This window comes from Salvelinus namaycush, chromosome 13, assembly GCF_016432855.1.
Source record: "Salvelinus namaycush isolate Seneca chromosome 13, SaNama_1.0, whole genome shotgun sequence".
In the NCBI taxonomy this organism is placed as follows: Eukaryota; Metazoa; Chordata; class Actinopteri; order Salmoniformes; family Salmonidae; genus Salvelinus; species Salvelinus namaycush.
Window position 1 is genome coordinate 35,455,979 of NC_052319.1, and position 19,022 is coordinate 35,475,000.

The window sequence follows — 19,022 nt, forward strand, 5'->3', positions numbered from 1 at the left end:
TAAATAAGAATTTGTCCTTACAGTTTTTCTCGATTGCTTACACACGAAAACTGTGTCATTACCAAAAACACACACAGATTTCCCATAACGGTCCACACGTTTCAATATTCAAAACTCTTTCTGCAAAACCTTACACAAAAGCGGCCAAATAAATCATTCATTCCACTATATATTCCTTCACCAAACACATGCTCTCAATATAATTAACTCAAGTCATTACAACCTAAACTCAAAGAGCACACCTTTCTCCAGGTGCAAACACTAAGCCTCAAAATGGTTAACACCCCAATCAGAATTGCAGGATCAATAAATGGAGCCTAGAGTCATGTCCATGTGCTTTGTAACAATGGATCCTAACAATGCCGAAGTTGCAAGACAACAGAGAGAAAGAGGACAACAACAACAACAACAACAAAGACAAGTAATCTCAGATGAAATCCGTGCCACCCTAGTTCATCATGTGCTCATATATGGGAGGACTATGAGAGAACCTGGACTGCTAGCACAACCCAACCTAAGCCGTTACACAGTTGCATCCATTGTCCATACTTTCAGAAGGGAAAACAGGTTATTTGTCTTGTTGTTACTGTGATCCATGTAATGTTGTAGTGCATATAGACTGAATCTCAGTGTAGTTTTTAACTACAGTAATGGCTGACCATAGGTCAGTAATGGTCAAATAAAATGTTTGCAGAACTGAGAGGTATTGGAGGTAGGTGGAGACTTCTCACAGCTGAGCAGGAGACTGCCCTGGAGAATATGGTGATTGCCAATAATGCCATCCGTTTGAGGGAAATTCAAACCCAAATAGTTGAAGACCAGGTAGTCTTCCAAGGAATTGACAGCATCAGCATGTCCACCATTGACCGGATCGTTCAAAAGAACCACATAAGGACAAAGCAGCTGTACTGTGTGCCTTTTGAAAGGAATTCAGAGTTAAGGAGCAACGATTCCAATATGTGCAGGTAATTGCTATACTGTACAGAATTTTTACAATCTGTAGAGTATGACCCATCTCTCCAGCATATCAATACGGTACTTTATAGTAATGTGTTACAGTAACTGCAGTACACAATATTTCATTCCAGTACAGTAGTACACTACAGTACTGTATTTGTAGTACAGTAAAAAAAAAAAAAAGTTTTTACTTCTGTAGAGAATCTTTGAACTGGATGCCATGGCTGACCCACAGGAGTACATCTTCATCAACGAAGCAGGGTTCAACCTAACAAAAGGGGGCACAACATCATTGGTCACCGTGCCATCATACAAGTTCCTGGCCAGAGGGGAGGCAAAGTCACCCTATGTGCAGCCATCAGCAATCGTGGCGTCCCCCACCGCCATGTCAAAGTGAGTCCATACAATACGGCACAACTCCTTCAATTTCTAGATCAGCTGCACAATAACATTCTTCAACAGGATGGGGAGCCAGGGCAACCAGAGCAAGCCCAATATGCTGTCATTTGGGATAATGTGAGTTCCCATCGTCTCCTCTGGTTCGCATCTAGTTTAATGACCACCCCAGGTTCACCATTCTTTTTTTTGCCAGCATATTCCCCATTTCTGAATCCGATTGAGGAATTTTTCTCAGCATGGTGGTGGAGAGTGTATGACAGCAACCCCTACGCACAGCAAAACCTCCTGGAGGCAATGGTGGACGCCTGTGGTGATGTGTCTGTGGAGTCTATCCAGGGTTTTCTAAGGCATTTTCCCCACGCTGTCTGGCAAGTAGAAACATAATGTGTGACGTTGATGAGATATTATGGCCTGACCCAGACCTGAGACGAGATGACGAGAACACTGATGCTGAGTAACCTGTACATTTTCTGTATTTGGAAATAAAGCTTTTGGAAAATGGGTATTCTATTGTGCATGGACTCTTCCTTACATGTTTTGTCAGTGTGACATTTCAAAGGTCAGGTTTTTGACCAAAACAGCATATACAGTAGTATTCCCTTATCCACTAATGTAAGGTATTTATTACAGTACTGTTTTGAATTTCTCTCGCCAGGGTGTTCCTGAAAGGGTTATCTGGATAGTCAGTGCTGTGATTTTACAAAGTTCCAAGTTATTTATCTGAAATCTTATTCTAAAGATTTTGGTAGCAGTGTTTTGAATTAATCCCTTCAGTGTGTAGCAAACAGTCATGTAGTCGGTGTTTTTGACAGCTTGTGTGTGTTGTCTGAGGGCAAAGTCTGAATTGGGACACAGAAGTTAGCTGTTTGTACCATTAGGTGTGAGTTTTTAAAATTGTGTGTGAAGATTTGAGAAAATGGTGAGTTGTTCCAGGAATTCTCTAAGCAATTGAGAACTGTAACTGACTTAGTTAAATAAATAGCATGCTGGAAAATATGATAATGATGGGTGTGGTTTTGATGTGACTCTCCACAGTGTAAATCATTTCTGGTTATTAACAACACTGGGGTTATTTTACATCACTAAGTGTTAATTTCACTCTAACAGAGTGAATCCTGAATCAACACAAAACATGTTACACTGAAAAATGAACACTGGCCATTTTGCTGTGTACATACATGGAAAAATTTGTAGATTTGCAGGAAATTAACTTAAAATGTTATCTCAGCTCTCAAGAGGGGGGCCACAAAATGTTATTTTCCTCGGGGTGGAGGGAAAACAAATCTTGCTTAGTGCCCCCAAAATGCTAGATCCGGCCCTGCCTATCATGTCCAACGGGGGAAACTCGTTACAGGCTGCTCACAGGAGCGCAGGGGAAAGTCACGGTTTATTTTTTATTCCATCACACCACTTGGTGGACTAGGGGATTCCTACTGAATCCTATTGCAATGTGGGAGGAGGGGCGGAAGTGGAGGAAGTCGTTCCACAGCCGATTGGATAATGTTTCTTCAGATTCAGTTGTGGAAACGAAGCTGAACGCGACCGCGCAGTGATTTCAGAGAGAGTGGAGAGTGTCGGAGGTTTCAGAGCGCGGAAGGAAGCAAGGGTTAATTTGACGGAAGACGGAGGTTTTGGGAAGCGGCGTTTTAAACTGCTTGTATGGACTAAACTTGGAGTTCACCGGTGTGAAAGCGTGCATTATGCATTCAGACTGCAGGCTGCTATGGGCAGAGCGGTAATGGTGGGCAGGGGACCGACAGGGACCAGGCTTTTCTTCTTGTCGACTGTCATCATCCTCACCGCCAGAAGCAGTCGAGCGCAGCAAGGTTGGTGTCGGTCGGTGCCACTCAATGCAACCAAGTGTAATAAAAGTGTTACAAACTCGATACATATAGTCTGTTACTAGCTATACGTCGTTATGACGCAGTGGTCAAATGACGTTTGGCTACTCGGTTGCACTCGATAGTCAAACGGCAGCGATTATTTTGTTGTCCTCAGCAAGGGGAGCAAAACAGAGACTATATCGCCAGATGGCCTACCTTACATGGCTCGTTCTCTCCCCTATCCAAAATATGTAGCCAGAATCACAGACTGGAAAAGTTCCTCTTTTCTCCAAGTAGTTTGTTAATCATTGAAATGGGTTATTGAAGTGTAGCCCACAGCCTATATATAAAGGGTAGACAGTGCAAAATAAACACTAGTCATTTGTGGGCAGGATTTCAGGTAATGAAAGAGACAGCGATATCACAATTTGGTAGAATTTTGCCAAGGGGTTGAAGTGGTAGAAGGGGGTAAACAACCTCATATCAATTTATCGTGGCATTACAGGTAGTAACTAGTTAACAAATCTTAATCCAGCGAACTAGGTTAATGTGCACGTGGTTTAGAAACGTATTACACTTCTCCAATTGACACTTGCACGGTTGGAAACGGGTTTTGAGCGTTTGGAAACGTTGGTGGTTGAGTACAGTGTTTGGTTAGTGTTGGTGTAAACGGACCCGAAAGCTGCTTCTCTCGAAGTCCAGGGGATGGGGAGGTCACTGTGTTTTTGTCCAGTTCATCTGGCTAATGTCCAGCCAGTGTCAGTGATGTTACATAACACCAGCCAGGCCGCCATAATGTATGACTGTCCACTGTTAACGTGGTCCCCAAAAAATCCATAGCCCATTCCCCTATAGCTTATTAACCATAGCCTGTCCCCCTATAGCTCCTAGCCTGTTCCCCTATAGCTCATTTACCCTAGCATGTTCCCCTATAGCTCCTAGCCTGTTTTCCTATAGCTTATTAACACTAGCCTGTCCCCCTATAGCTCCTAACCCCTAACCTGTTCCCATATAGCTTCTAACCTGTTCCCCTATAGCTCCTAACCCCTAACCTGTTCCCCTATAGCTCCTAACCCCTAACCTGTTCCCCTATAGCTCCTAACCCCTAACCTGTTCCCCTATAGCTCCTAACCCCTGACCTGTTCCCCTATAGCTTCTAACCCCTAACCTGTTCCCCCATAGCTCCTAACCCCTGACCTGTTCCCCTATAGCTCATTAAACCTAGCCCGTTCCCCTATAGCTCATTAAACCTAGCCTGTTCCCCTATAGCTCATTAACCCTAGCCTGTTCCCCTATAACTCATTAACCCTAGCCTGTTCCCCTATAACTCATTAACCCCAGCCTGTTCCCCTATATCTCCTCACCCATAGCCTGTTCCCCTACAGCTCGTTAACCCTGTTCCCCTATAACTCATTAACCCTAGCCTGTTCCCCTATAACTCATTAACCCTAGCCTGTTCCCCTATAACTCATTAACCCTAGCCTGTTCCCCTATAACTCATTAACCCTAGCCTGTTCCCCTATAACTCATTAACCCTAGCCTGTTCCCCTGTAACTCATTAACCCTAGCCTGTTCCCCTATAACTCATTAACCCTAGCCTGTTCCCCTATAACTCATTAACCCTAGCCTGTTCCCCTATAGCTCATTAACCCTAGCCTGTACCCCTATATCTCCTCACCCATAGCCTGTTCCCCCTATAGCTCATTAATCCTAGCCTGTACCGCTATAGCTCATAACCCCTAACCCATTCCCCTATAGCTCATTAAGCCTAGCCTGTTTCCCTGTAGCTCATTAACCCTAGCCTGTTCCCCTATAGCTCATTAACCCTAGCCTGTTCCCCTATAGCTCATTAACTCTAGCCTGTTCCCCTATAGCTCATTAAACCTAGTCTGTTCCCCTATTGCTCATTAACCCTGTTCCCCTATAGCTCGTTAACCCTAGCCTGTTCCCCTATAGCTCGTTAACCCTAGCCTGTTCCCCTATAGCTCGTTAACCCTAGCCTGTTCCCCTATAGCTCATTAACCCTTTCCCCCATAGCTCATTAACCCATCGCCTGTTCCCCCTATTGCTCATTAACCCCTAGCCTGTTCCCCTATAGCTCCTAACCCCTAATCTGTTCCCTTGTAGCTCATTAACCCATCGCCTGTTCCCCCTATTGCTCATTAACCCCTAACCTGTTCCCCTATAGCTCCTAACCCATAGCCTGTTCCCGTATAGCTCATTAACCCTAGCCTGACCCCTATAGCTCCTAACCCCTAACCTGTTCCCATATAGCTCCTAACCTGTTCCCCTATAGCTCCTAACCCCTAACCTGTTCGCCTATAGCTCCTAACCCCTAACCTGTTCCCCTATAGCTCCTAACCCCTAACCTGTTCCCCTATAGCTCCTAACCCCTAACCTGTTCCCCCATAGCTCCTAATCCCTAACCTGTTCCCCTATAGCTCATTAACCCTAGCCTGTACCCCTATATCTCCTCACCCATAGCCTGTTCCCCCTATAGCTCATTAACCCTAGCCTGACCCCTATAGCTCCTAACCCCTAACCTGTTCCCCTATAGCTCATTAACCCTAGCCTGTACCCCTATATCTCCTCACCCATAGCCTGTTCCCCCTATAGCTCATTAATCCTAGCCTGTTCCCCTATAGCTCATTAACCCTAGCCTGTTCCCCTATAGCTCATTAACCCTAGCCTGTTCCCCTATAGCTAATTAACCCTAGCCTGTTCCCCTATAGCTCATTAACTCTAGCCTGTTCCCCTATAGCTCATTAACCTAGCCTGTTCCCCTATTGCTCATTAACCCTAGCCTGTTCCCCTATAGCTCATTAACTCTAGCCTGTTCCCCTATAGCTCATTAACTCTAGCCTGTTCCCCTATAGCTCATTAACCCTTTCCCCTATAGCTCATTAACCCATCGCCTGTTCCCCTATTGCTCATTAACCCTAGCCTGTTCCCCTATAGCTCATTAACTATAGCCTGTTCCCCTATAGCTCATTAACCCTTTCCCCTATAGCTCATTAACCCATCGCCTGTTCCCCCTATTGCGCATTAACCCTAGCCTGTTCCCCTATAGCTCATTAACTCTAGCCTGTTCCCCTATAGCTCATTAACTCTAGCCTGTTCCCCTATAGCTCATTAACCCTTTCCCCTATAGCTCATTAACCCATCGCCTGTTCCCCTATTGCTCATTAACCCTAGCCTGTTCCCCTATAGCTCATTAACTATAGCCTGTTCCCCTATAGCTCATTAACCCTTTCCCCTATAGCTCATTAACCCATCGCCTGTTCCCCCTATTGCTCATTAACCCCTAGCCTGTTCCCCTATAGCTCCTAACCCCTAACCTGTTCCCTTGTAGCTCATCAACCCTAGCCTGTACCCCTACTTCTCCTATCCCCTAGCCTGTTCCCCTATAACTCCTAACCCACAGCCTGTTCCCCGATAGCTCATTAACCCCTAGCTTGTTCCCCTATAGCTCCTAACCCCTAGCCTGTTCCCCTATAGCTCCTAACCCCTAGCCTGTTCCCCTATAGCTCCTAACCCCTAGCCTGTTCCCCTATAGCTCCTAGCCTGTTCCCCTATAGCTCATTAACCCCTAGCATGTTCCCCTATAGCTCATTAACCCTAGACTGTTCCCCTATAGCTCATTAACCCTAGACTGTTCCCCTATAGCTCATTAACCCTAGACTGTTCCCCTATAGCTCATTAACCCTAGACTGTTCCCCTATAGCTCATTAACCCTAGACTGTTCCCCTATAGCTCATTAACCCTAGCCCATTACAATATAGCTCCTAACCCCTCAATGGTTGCAGACCTGTAAAGTGTAGCAAAATGTGACAGACTCCAGCTTGACTTTAAATGGATTAAAGGAAGTGTATGCCATATGGCAACACCTACCTGGTCAAGGGATTGGGATTTCGGATAAGTCCTCTGACTGGTACAATATAGGACCGGGTTAAAGGTAAAGCCAAAGAACAGGGTTCCGGTTGGCCAAAGTCAGCTGCAGTAGATTTGTCCGCAGAACTCTGTTGGTATCCCGATAACTAAACAGTGATGGTGAAATCCTTACCCCTCATTCTCTCCTGTCCACTGTTCAAAGTCTGAACATGTCTACGTCTATCCCACTGATATCTCCAGTTCGACAGTTACCCATAATGTGTGTGTACAGTATTTGTGTAACACAACCCTTATGTGCATATAGGCTACATTCACCCATTATGTGTGGATAGATACATGTACAGTTGAAGTCAGAAGTTTACATACACCTTAGCCAAATACATTTAAACTCAGTTTTTCACAATTCCTGACATTTAATCCTAGTAACAATTCCCAGTCTTATGTCCGTTAGGATCACCACTTTATTTTAAGAATGTGAAATGTCAGAATAATAGTAGAGAGAATTCTTTATTTCAGCTTTTATTTCTTTCATCACATTCCCAGTGGGTCAGAAGTTTACATACACTCAATTAGTATTTTGGTAGCATTGCCTTTTAAATTCTTTAACTTGGGTCAAATGTTTTGGGTAGCCTTCCAAAAGCTTCCCACAATAAGTTGGGTGAAGTTTTGCCCATTCCTCCTGACAGAGCTGGTGTAACTGAGTCAGATTTGTAGGACTCCTTGCTCGCACACGCTTTTTCAGTTCTGCCCACAATTTTTCTATGGGATTGAGGTCAGGGCTTTGTGTTGGCCACTCCAATACCTTGACTTTGTCGTCCTTAAGCCATTTTGCCACAACTTTGGAAGTATGCTTGGGGTCATTGTCCATTTGGAAGACCCATTTGCGACCAAGCTTTAACTTCCTGACTGATGTCTTGAGATGTTGCTTCAAAATACCCACGTAATTTTCCTGCCTCATGATGCCATATATTTTGTGAAGTGCACCAGTCCCTCCTGCGTCAAAGCACCCCCACAACATGATGCTGCTACCCCCGTGCTTCACAGTTGGGTTGGTGTTCTTTGGCTTGTATGCGTCCCCCTTTTTCCTCCAAACATAACGATAGTCATTATGGCCAAACAGTTCTATTTTTGTTTCATCAGACCAGAGGATATTTCTCCAAAAAGTGTGATCCTTGTCCCCATGTGCAGTTGCAAACCGTAGTCTGGCTTTTTTATGGCGGTTTTGGAGCAGTGGCTTCTTCCTTGCTGAGCGGCCTTTCGGGTTATGTCGATACAGGACTCGTTTTACTGTGTGGATATAGATACTTTTGTACCCGTTTCCTCCAACATCTTCACAAGGTCCTTTGCTGTTGTTCTGGGATTGATTTGCACTTTTCACACCAAAGTACATTCATCTCTACGAGACAGAACGCGTCTCCTTCCTGAGCGGTATGACGGCTGCGTGGTCCCATGGTGTTTATACTTGCGTACTATTGTTTGTACAGATGAACGTGGTACCTTCAGGCTTTTGGGAATTGCTCCCAAGTACAAACCAGACTTGTGGAGGTCTACACATTTTTGTTCTGAGGTCTTGGCTGATTTCTTTTGATTTTCACATGATGTCAAGTAAAGAGGCTCTGAGTTTGAAGGTAGGCATTGAATTACATCCACAGGTACAACTCCAATTGACACAAATTATGTCAATTAGCCTATCAGAAGCGTCTAAAGCCATGACATAATTTTCTGGAATTTTCCAAGCTGTTTAAAGGCACAGTCAACTTAGTGTATGTAAACTTCTGACCCACTGGAATTGTGATACAGTGAATTATAAGTGAAATAATGTGTCTGTAAACAATTGTTGGAAAAATTACTTGTGTCATGCACAAAGTAGATGTCCTAATCGACTTACCAAAACTATAGTTTGTTAACAAGAAATGTGTGGATTTTTTGAAAAACGAGTTTTAATGACTCCAACCTAAGTGTATGTAAACTTCCGACTTCAATTATATGTCACATGCGGCTGGTAGAACCTTAATGTGGGAGGATGGCTCATACTAATGGCTGGAACAGAGTTAACTTCTTCTGGCTGCAAGCCCGAGGCCGGCCACAATATGACAACAGCCACTTCAAGTGCAGGGCGCGAAATTCAAAATATATTTTTTAGAAATATTTAACTTTCACACATTAACAAGTCCAATACAGCAAATGAAAGGTACACATCTTGTGAATCCAGCCAACATGTCCGATTTAAAAAAAAAATTACAGCGAAAACAGCACGTATATTTATGTTAGCTCACCACCTAATACAAAAAAGGACAGACATTTTTCACAGCACAGGTAGCATGCACAAAGCCAACCTAACTAACCAAGAACCAACCAAACTAACCAACAAACAACTTCATCAGATGACAGTCTTATAACATGTTATTCAATAAATCTGTTTTGTTCGAAAAATGTGCATATTTCAGGTATAAATCATAGTTTACATTGCAGCTACAATCAGAAATTGCACCGAAAGCAGCCAGAATAATTAGACACCAACGTCAAATACCTAAATACTCATCATAAAACATTTCTGAAAAATACATAGTGTACAGCAAATGAAAGACAAGCATCTTGTGAATCCAGCCAATGTTTCCGATTTCTTAAGTGTTTTACAGCGAAAACACAATATAGCGTTATATTAGCTTACCACAATAGCCAGAAACACAAGCCATTCCCCAGTAGCAAAAGTTAGCGATCGTAACAAACCAGCAAAAGATATATAATTTTTGACTAACCTTGATAAGCTTCATCAGATGACAGTCCTATAACATCAGGTTATACATACACTTATGTTTTGTTCGAAAATGTGCATATTTAGAGCTGAAATCAGTGGTTATACATTGTGCTAACGTAGCATCTTTTTCCCACAACGTCCGGATATTTTTCTGACACTTTTTCTGACACACATATTCTGACCAAATAACTATTCATAAACATAACTAAAAAATACATGTTGTATAGGAAATGATAGATACACTAGTTCTTAATGCAATCGCCGTGTTAGAATTCTAAAAATAACTTCATTACGACATCCAGCTTAGGTATAGCGAGAGAGTACCCAAAAGCTGGGCGCAAACGACTAGCACAACATGTACGACAGATATATGAAATAGCATCATAAAATGGGTCCTACTTTTGCTGATCTTTCATCAGAATGTTGTACAAGGGGTCCTTTGTCGGGAACAATCGTTGTTTGGATTTAGAACGGCCTTTTTCCCTCTCGATTTAGCAAGCACACTTGCCAAGTGGCGCGAATCTCTCCATGTCAACAAACGGAAGAGAACGGAACACGGCAAAACTCCCGAAAAAATTTCAATAATCTGATTAAACTATATTGAAAAAACATACTTTAAGATGATATTGTCACATGTATCAAATAAAATCAAAGCCGGAGATATTAGTCGTCCATAACGACAGCTTATCAGAAGGCAAATCCAGGTCCCTTGACGCGCTCTCCAGAAAACAGGAAACTGGTGACACGTCATACAAAGAGCATTTATGCGAGCCCAGATCAAGTTACACACTCCATTTCTTCTCTCACTGCTTATCGACATCTAGTGGAAGACGTATGAAGTGCATTTAAACGAATAAATATCAAGGACTTTAATAGGCAGGCCCTAGAAGAGAGCATCGATTTCAGATTTTCCACTTCCTGTCAGGAAGTTTGCTGCAAAAGGAGTTCTGTTTTACTCACAGATATAATTCAAATGGTTTTAGAAACTAGAGAGTGTTTTCTATCCAATAGTAATAATAATATGCATATTGTACGAGCAAGAATTGAGTACGAGGTCGTTTGAAATGGGCACCTTTTATCCGGCTACTCAATACTGCCCCTGCAGCCCAAACAGGTTAATGGAATGGTATCAAACACATACAACACTTAGTTGCTTGATACCGTTCCATTCATTCCATTTCAGCCATCGTTATGAGCCGTCTTCCCCTCACCAGCCTCCTGTGATGTATGTATACGTGTCCAGCCATCACTCATTGTGTGTATGTGTGTCCCTGCAGGCGATGGCTGTGGCCTCAGTGTTTTGGGCCCTTGCAGTGGGAGCCTGTCGTCTCTGGGTTACCCCGGTACGTACCCTAACCACACGGTGTGTGAGTGGGAGATCAGTGTGCCGCAGGGCCGGAGGCTCCACTTCCGCTTCGCTGACCTGGACATAGAGGAAAACAACTGTCAGGTCAACTACCTCAGGATCTACGATGGTATAGGACCTCATAGGACCCAGATAGGTGAGAGAGGGAAATGGGGAAGGAGGGAGGGAGATCATCAGGAAGGGGAAGGGGTATGAAATATACTGACACTGTCATATAGTGATTGCCATTGATTATGCACAGTATATGACAGACATATCAATAGAATAACACTGTCTGTACCACTGTATGAATGTAGATAATAACCTCTAGTTCAGAGTACAAGATGAAGTTGTACTGCCAAGGTAGGATCATGGAACTAGTGAGTTCTATGCTATTGAACTGACCCTCTCCTCCTCTAGTGAAGTTCTGTGGTCTGGGCCTGAATGTTCCTGATCTCATCCTGTCCAGTGGGAACCAGGTCACCGTCCAGTTCATGAGTGGGACCCACCAAAGTGGGCGGGGCTTCTCCCTGGCCTACTCCACCACAGAACACACAGGTACCAGGGGTTAAAAGTTAGGGGGCAGGTTCTGAGCTGCTGCTGGTGTCCAAACTTTCAGATATGACAATGTCACTAAGGGCCCAATCATAGGCTGTGTTGACTCTTAGTTGAGATCACAATAGATTGTTTTACAGTAACATTGTGCCCCCATGACTAAGAGAGTTGCCTAGGTAACAGTGTGTGTGTATGTGTTTGCATGATTAGGGGTCTCATGTGAGTCATATTAAAGATGCTTCTCTTCTCCGTCTCTTTTCCCTTTACTCCTCTACTCTCTTCCTTTTCATCCTTCCACCTCTTCCTTACTGGAGAAATAACTATTTTACGTCTATTACAGTGACTGGCATCTGTAAGTGGTGTCTCCTGCTGCTCACCTTCTGTCAGTGAGTGGGAGATATATGGAGTGAATTCAGTTACAGGGAGACGTGAGGGAAGTGATCTGCTGTAACATGGATTGTAATACAGCTGGCTGGCATTTACCTCTACATATAGCTGTGCGTGTGTTACTGCATTTTTGGTTTTACTATCCTTGTGAGGACCAGAAGTCCTTATAAGGATAGTAAAATAAGGAACATTCAGACATGTGGTGACATTTCGCCAGTCCCTACAAGGTACAGGGCTATTTTAGGCATAGGCGTTAGGGTTACAATTAGGGTTAGGAGTTGAGCTTAGGTTAAGGGTTAGGTTTAGGGAAAATAGGATGTTGAATGGAAATCAATTGTTTGGTCCTCACAAGGATAATAAATCAACATGTGTGTGTTTAAATTCTGTGTGAGCATCGTGTGTGTGTGTGAGCATTGCGTGTGTCTTTGTGAGTGTGTGTGTGTGACTAACAGAGAGAAGGTAAAGATGTGGCATAGTGAGAGATGAGGAGGTGAATAGAGAAGGAAGTTCCTGGATAGTTTCGGTAGAGGGCAGATGGAAGGACAGGGAGGCTACAGTGCCTTTGGAAAGTATTCAGACCCCTTGACCTTTGCCACATTTTGTTACGTTACGCCTCGCTCTAAAATTGATTAAATAAAAAAATGTCCTCAACAATCTACACACACTACCCTATAATGACAAAGTGAAAATAGGTTGTTAGAAATGTTGGCAAATTTATACAAAATCAAAAACAGAAATACCTGTTGTGGAAATTCTTACAGCATGACACTCAAAGTCAATCTTAAATGAATCATTGTTTATTGTCAGCGTACTGGAGAGGTTCCAACCAACTTAGTGAACGTCTGTCTGTCAGGAGCTCTAACGAGACAGTCCTGTTTAGTTCTTCTATATACTGCAGACAAGTCATATTTGCATGATTTAGCTTATTCATAATTAATTAATCATTAACGTTTGCTTCATTCAAGTGACCGACCAATACTGGGTCATGCACGTGACAGACCAATACCTCACAGGGCTTCTCTCTAAACTGACACCTTGAAACTGAGATATCCCTTTCCCTAAACAAGGTTCTGGGCGTACTGCCAAATTGTAGACACTGATAGTGAGGATTCGTTCAATCAGTCATTTGCATGAACACACATTGGTTTATAGAAAAGCACAAACGGAGAACACAGAAATGTATGGATGAAAAAGCACCAACATTTTTCATCACATACCTTATTTACATAAGTATTCAGACCCTTTGCTATGAGACTCAAAATTGAGCTCAGATGCATCCTGTTTCCATTGGTTATCCTTGAGATGATTCTACAACTTGATTGGAGTCCACCTGTGGTCAATTTAATTGATTGGACATCATTTGGAAAGGCACACACCTGTCTACATAAGGTCCCACAGTTGACAGTGCATGTCAGAGCAAAAACCAAGCCGTGAGGTCGAAGGAATTGTCTGTAGAGCTCAGACAGGATTGTGTCGAGGCACAGATCTGGGGAAGGGTACCAGTGGCCTCTATCATTCTTAAATGGAAGAAGTTTGGAACCACCAAGACTCTTCCTAGAGCTGGCTGCCCAGCCAAACTTAGCAATCGGGGCAGAAGGGCCTTGATCAGGGAGGTGACCAATAACCTGATTGTCACTCTGACAGAGCTCTAGAGTTCCTCTGTGGAGATTGGATAACCTTCCAGAAGGACAACCATCTCTGCAGCACTCTACCAATCAGGCCTTTATGGTAGAGTGGCCAAACGGAAGCTACTCCTCAGTAAAAGGCACATGACAGCCCTCTTTGAGTTTGCCAAAAGACACCTAAAGACTCTCAGACCATGAGAAACAAGATTCTCTGGTCTGATGAAACCAATATGGAACTCTTTGGCCTGAATGCCAAGCGTCACGTCTGAAGGAAACCTTGCACCATCCCTACGGTGAAGAATGCAGCATCATGGGGATGTTTTACAGTGTCAGGGACTTGGAGACTAGTCAGGATTGAGGCAAAGTACAGAGAGATCGTTGATGAAAACCCGCTCCAGAGCGCTCAGGACCTCAGACTGGGGGAGAAGGGTTACCTTCCAACAGGACAACAACCCTAAGCACATAGCCAAGACAACGCAGGAGTGGCTTCGGGACAAGTCTCTGAATGTCCTTGAGTGGCCCAGCCAGAGCCCGGACTTGAACCCGATTGAACATCTCTGGAGAGACCTGAAAATAGCTGTGCAGCAACGCTCCCCATCTAACCTGACAGAGCTTGAGAGGATCTGCAGAGAAGAATGGGAGAAACACCCCAAATAGAGGTGTGCCAATCTTGTAGCATCACACCCAAGAAGACTCGAGGCTGTAATTGCTGTCAAAGGTGCTTCAACAAAGTACTGAGTAAAGGGTCTGAAAACTGTAGATGTGTTTTTATTCGATTTTTTATTATTAATCTGCTTTGTCCTTATGGGGTATTGTGTGTAGATTGATGAGAAGGAAAAAAAAACGATTTAATCAGTTTTAGAATAAGGCTGTAATGTAACAAACTGTGGAAAAAGTAAAGTGGTCTGAATACTTTCCGAATGCACTGTACGCTTGACATTTAAAGGGAATTTCCAATTGTGCTGACATTGGTATTGTTACCTTGAATGCAATCTCCTGCGAACGCGGTAACATTGCCTTTAAAAGTCGCCTTATCTACAAGCTCAATCGGATGGTATCACAGCCTTAATGATGGGTTGTGTTGTTAACTCACCTCTGAACAGACACGCACACATGCACATATACACACTAGACATAACTTGTGCACTGCTGTTGTAGTTCTAGAGCTTTGTACCATTCTGTGCAGAGCACTTTCTTATCTCTCTGTTTGTGTTGCACAGTTCTAACAGTGTGTGTGCATTACAGTGAGAGTGTCAGGAATAGTGTGTGTGTGTGTGTCCACATCACCAACAAACTATAATGGTCCAAACACACCAACAAAGTCATGAAGAGGGCACGACAACGCCTTTTCCCCTTTAGGAGACTGAATTTTTTTTTCATTGGTCCCCAGATCCTCAAAAAGATATACAGCTGCACCATCGAAAGCGTCCTGACCGCTTGCATCACCGCCTGGTATGGCAACTGCTCTGCATTCGACTGTAAGGCGCTACAGGGGGTAGTGCGTTAGACCTACATACTGGGACCTATATACTAGGCGGTGTCAGAGGAAGGCCCACAAAATTGGCAAAGACTCCTGTTTTCTCTGCTACCGCACAGCAAGTGGTGCCGAAGCACCAAATCTACGTCCAAAAGGCTCCTTAACAGGTTATACCGCCAAGCCATAAGACTACTGAACAATTAATCACATGGCCACCTGGACTATTTGCATTGACCCCGCTCAACTAACATGGATCCCCGCGTATTGCCTGGTTACCGGTACCCCCTGTGCTCATTATTGTTTTTTTATTTTGTTACTTTTTATAATTTTTTTATCTTTAGTTTATTTAGTAAATATTGTCTTAACCAACAATGCAGTTTAAAGAAAATAGAGTTAAAAGGGATTTTTAGTAAGCATTTCACCTGTTGTATTCAGCACATGTGACAAATAACATTTGATTTTGATTTGATCCAGAACCCTTAGATGAATCCTACCTTGTCTCTGTGTGTCTGGGCCTTAGATTAATCCTACCTTGTCTCTGTGTGTCTGGGCCTTAGATTAATCCTACCATGTCTCTGTGTGCCTGGGCTTTGTCACACATCACTCCAAAGAGCTGTACTTCTCTGCAGACTAGAAGAGCCTGTGTGTGTGTGTGTGTGTGTGTGTGTGTGTGTGTGTGTGTGTGTGTGTGTGTGTGTGTGTGTGTGTGTGTGTGTGTGTGTGTGTGTGTGTGTGTGTGTGTGTGTGTGTGTGTGTGTGTGTGTGTACTGAGAGCCATTAGGGCAGTGCAGGTCCAGCGTGTGTGATCACACTTCTGTTGTGTCAGGAGTCTGTCTACATCACCAGTCTCCCTGGAGTACTGTGGGGAGGGAAGAGACAGATGAGATCGAGAGAGAGTGGATTGACAGGAAAGGAAGATGGAGGAGACTAAAGAGGGAAGCAGGGTGAGGGGAAGCAGGGTGATGGAGATCAGGGAGAGAGAGAGAAAGGTAGGAGAAGGGAGGAGTCCATTTTAATTGAAGAGACAAAGAAGAGGGGGAGGGGGGTTGGAGATTGATCCTGCCCAAGTTTTTTATTTTTATTCGCATACTCTGAAAGAAGGATATCAAATTACTGAAGAGAGAGAAAGAGATGGGGTGAATGACAGATTTGTTTGTTATTGCTCATTCACACGTTAGAGAGTGTTATATTGAGATAACATCACTGTGAGCTCCAGTATACAGGCAGTACTGAGCTAATGTAGACCTGGCCTACTCATCATCCTCTTGGTTTAGCAGAGCCACCTAGCAGGGCAGGCCAAGCCTATCTACATAGAATAGCCATCTAAGCGACCAACCGACTGACGGAAGTCATTTTCAACCGCTTTTACATGTAGAATCGGTTTGCAGTTTTCACTCGGTTTGCAAATTATGGGCGGCACTTTGTTCAGAGGTGCGTGGGCGAAATAAGGGAGTCTGACAACGTTACTGCCGGTGTAGATGTCCAATGTTTACCTCGCCATTATCGTTTCATACATGGTACATCTTGTGTCACACTTAATGATGTCCCCATACACCCCAGTTGTAGTGTACTAGTTCCGGTGTAACACCCACCCATCTACATTTTAGTCCGGCAGATGCTTGACAAACCTACGGGTCTGTTCGTGCCTTGACAACTTCTGGGCCTGCGTGCTGGATCACCAGTATAGGAAAGGCAAGCAAAGCAAAAATATATATCATTTGACTCTGTACCGGTTCCCCCTGTATATAGCCCCGCTATTGATATTTTACTGCTGCTCTTTAATTATTTGTTACTTTTATCTCTTACTTTTTTAAATGTATTTTCTTAAAACTACATTGTTGGTTAAGGGCTTGTAAATAAGCATTTCACTGTAAGGTCTACTACACCTGTTGTATTCGACACATGTGACAAATAACATTTGATTTGATTTGAATCAAGAAAGGGACTCATCTGTTTTTAGAGGGGGAGGGGTGTGTGTTTGTGATGGGATGGTGGTTAGCAGTTTGAACAGCCACTCTGCTCTAAATCAAAGTATATTTGTCAAGTGCCTTGTAACAGTGAAATGCTTACTTAAGGGCCCTTCCCAACAATGCAGAGAGAAAATTTGAAAAATAATAGAAAAAGAATAACACAAGGAATAAATGCACAAAGAGTAAGGATAACGTGGTTACAGTATATACACGGGGTAGCAGTACTGAGTTGATGTGCAGGTGTACGAGGCAATGGAGCTACATTGGCTTGCCAAAGTATTTACCCTCCTTGGAATTTTTCCTATTTTGTTGCCTTACAACCTAGAATTAAAATAGTTTTCTGGGGGGTTTGTATCATTTGATTTACACAACATGCCTACCACTTTGAAGATGCTAAGTATTTTTTCTTGTGAAACAAACAAGAAATAAGACAATAAAAACAGAAAACTTGAGCGTGCATAACTATTCACCCCCCCAAAGTCAATACTTTGTAGAGCCACCTTTTGCAGCAATTACAGCTGCAAGTCTCTTGGGGTATGTCTCTATAAGCTTGGCACATCTAGCCACTGGGATTTTTGCCCATTCTTCAAGGCAAAACTGCTCCAGCTCCTTCAAGTTGGATGAGTTCCGCTGGTGTACAGCAATCTTTAAGTCATACCACAGATTCTCAATTGGATTGAGGTTTGGGCTTTGACTAGGCCATTCCAAGACATTTAAATGTTTCCCCTTAAACCACTCAAGTGTTGCTTTAGCAGTATGCTTAGGGTCATTGTCCTGATGGAAGGTGAACCTCTGTCCCAGTCTCAAATCTCTGGAAGACTGAAACAGGTTTCCCTCAAGAATTTCCCTGTATTTAGCGCCATCCATTATTCCTTCAATTCTGACCAGTTTCTCAGTCCCTGCCGATGGAAAAACATCCCCACAACATGATGCTGCCACCACCGTGCTTCACTGTGGATGGTGATGGGAGATGTTGGGTTTTCGCCAGACATAGCGTTTTCCTTGATGGCCAAAATGCTCAATTTTAGTCTCATCTGACCAGAGTGCCTTCTTCCATATGTTTGGGGAGTCTCCCACATTCTTTTTGACGGACACCAAACGTGTTTGCTTATTTTTTTCTTTAAGCAATGGCTTTTTTTCTGGCCACTCTTCCGTAAAGCCCAGCGCTGTGGAGAGTACGGCTTAAAGTGGTCCTATGACAGATACTCCAATCTCCGCTGTGGAGCTTTGCAGATCCTTCAGGGTTATCTTTGGTCTCTTTGTTGCCTCTCTGATTAATGCTCTCCTTGCCTGGTCTGTGAGTTTTGGTGGGCGGCCCTCTCTTTGCAGGTTTGTTGTGGTGCCATATTCTTAAATTTTTAAAATATGGATTTAATGGTGCTCTGTGGGATGTTCAAAGTTTCTGATATTTTTTATAACCCAACCCTGATCTGTACTTCTCCACAACTTTGTCCCTGACCTATTTGGAGAGCTCCTTGGTCTTAATGGTGCCGCTTGCTTGGTGGTGCCCCTTGCTTTGTGGTGTTGCAGATTCGGGGGCCTTTCAGAACAAGTGTATATATACTGAGATCATGTGACAGATCATGTGACACTTAGATTGCACACAGGTGGACTTTATTTAACTAATTATGTTACTTCTGAATGTAATTGGTTGCACCAGATCTTATTTAGGGGCTTCATAGCAAAGGGGGTGAATACATATGCATGCACCACTTCTGTTTTACATTTTGTTTTTAAATTTCACTTCACCAATTTGGACTATTTTGTGTATGTCCATTACATGAAATCCAAATAAAATCATTTTAAATTACAGGTTGTAATTGGGGTAAAGGGGT

The 19,022-nt window shown here is 43.4% G+C and overlaps 1 protein-coding gene across 1 annotated transcript in view; it reads left to right on the forward strand.

Moving 5' to 3' along the window:
• The first annotated feature begins 2,833 nt into the window (after positions 1–2,833).
• Positions 2,834–19,022, forward strand: part of dcbld2 (discoidin, CUB and LCCL domain containing 2) — a 31,693-nt gene continuing 15,504 nt past the window's right edge. The window contains exons 1-3 of the mRNA XM_039007167.1: positions 2,834–3,182; positions 11,106–11,330; positions 11,594–11,731. Of these exons, the coding sequence (XP_038863095.1) occupies positions 3,080–3,182; positions 11,106–11,330; positions 11,594–11,731 (466 nt within the window). The 5' untranslated portion in view covers positions 2,834–3,079. The remainder of the gene's footprint in view (positions 3,183–11,105; positions 11,331–11,593; positions 11,732–19,022) is intronic.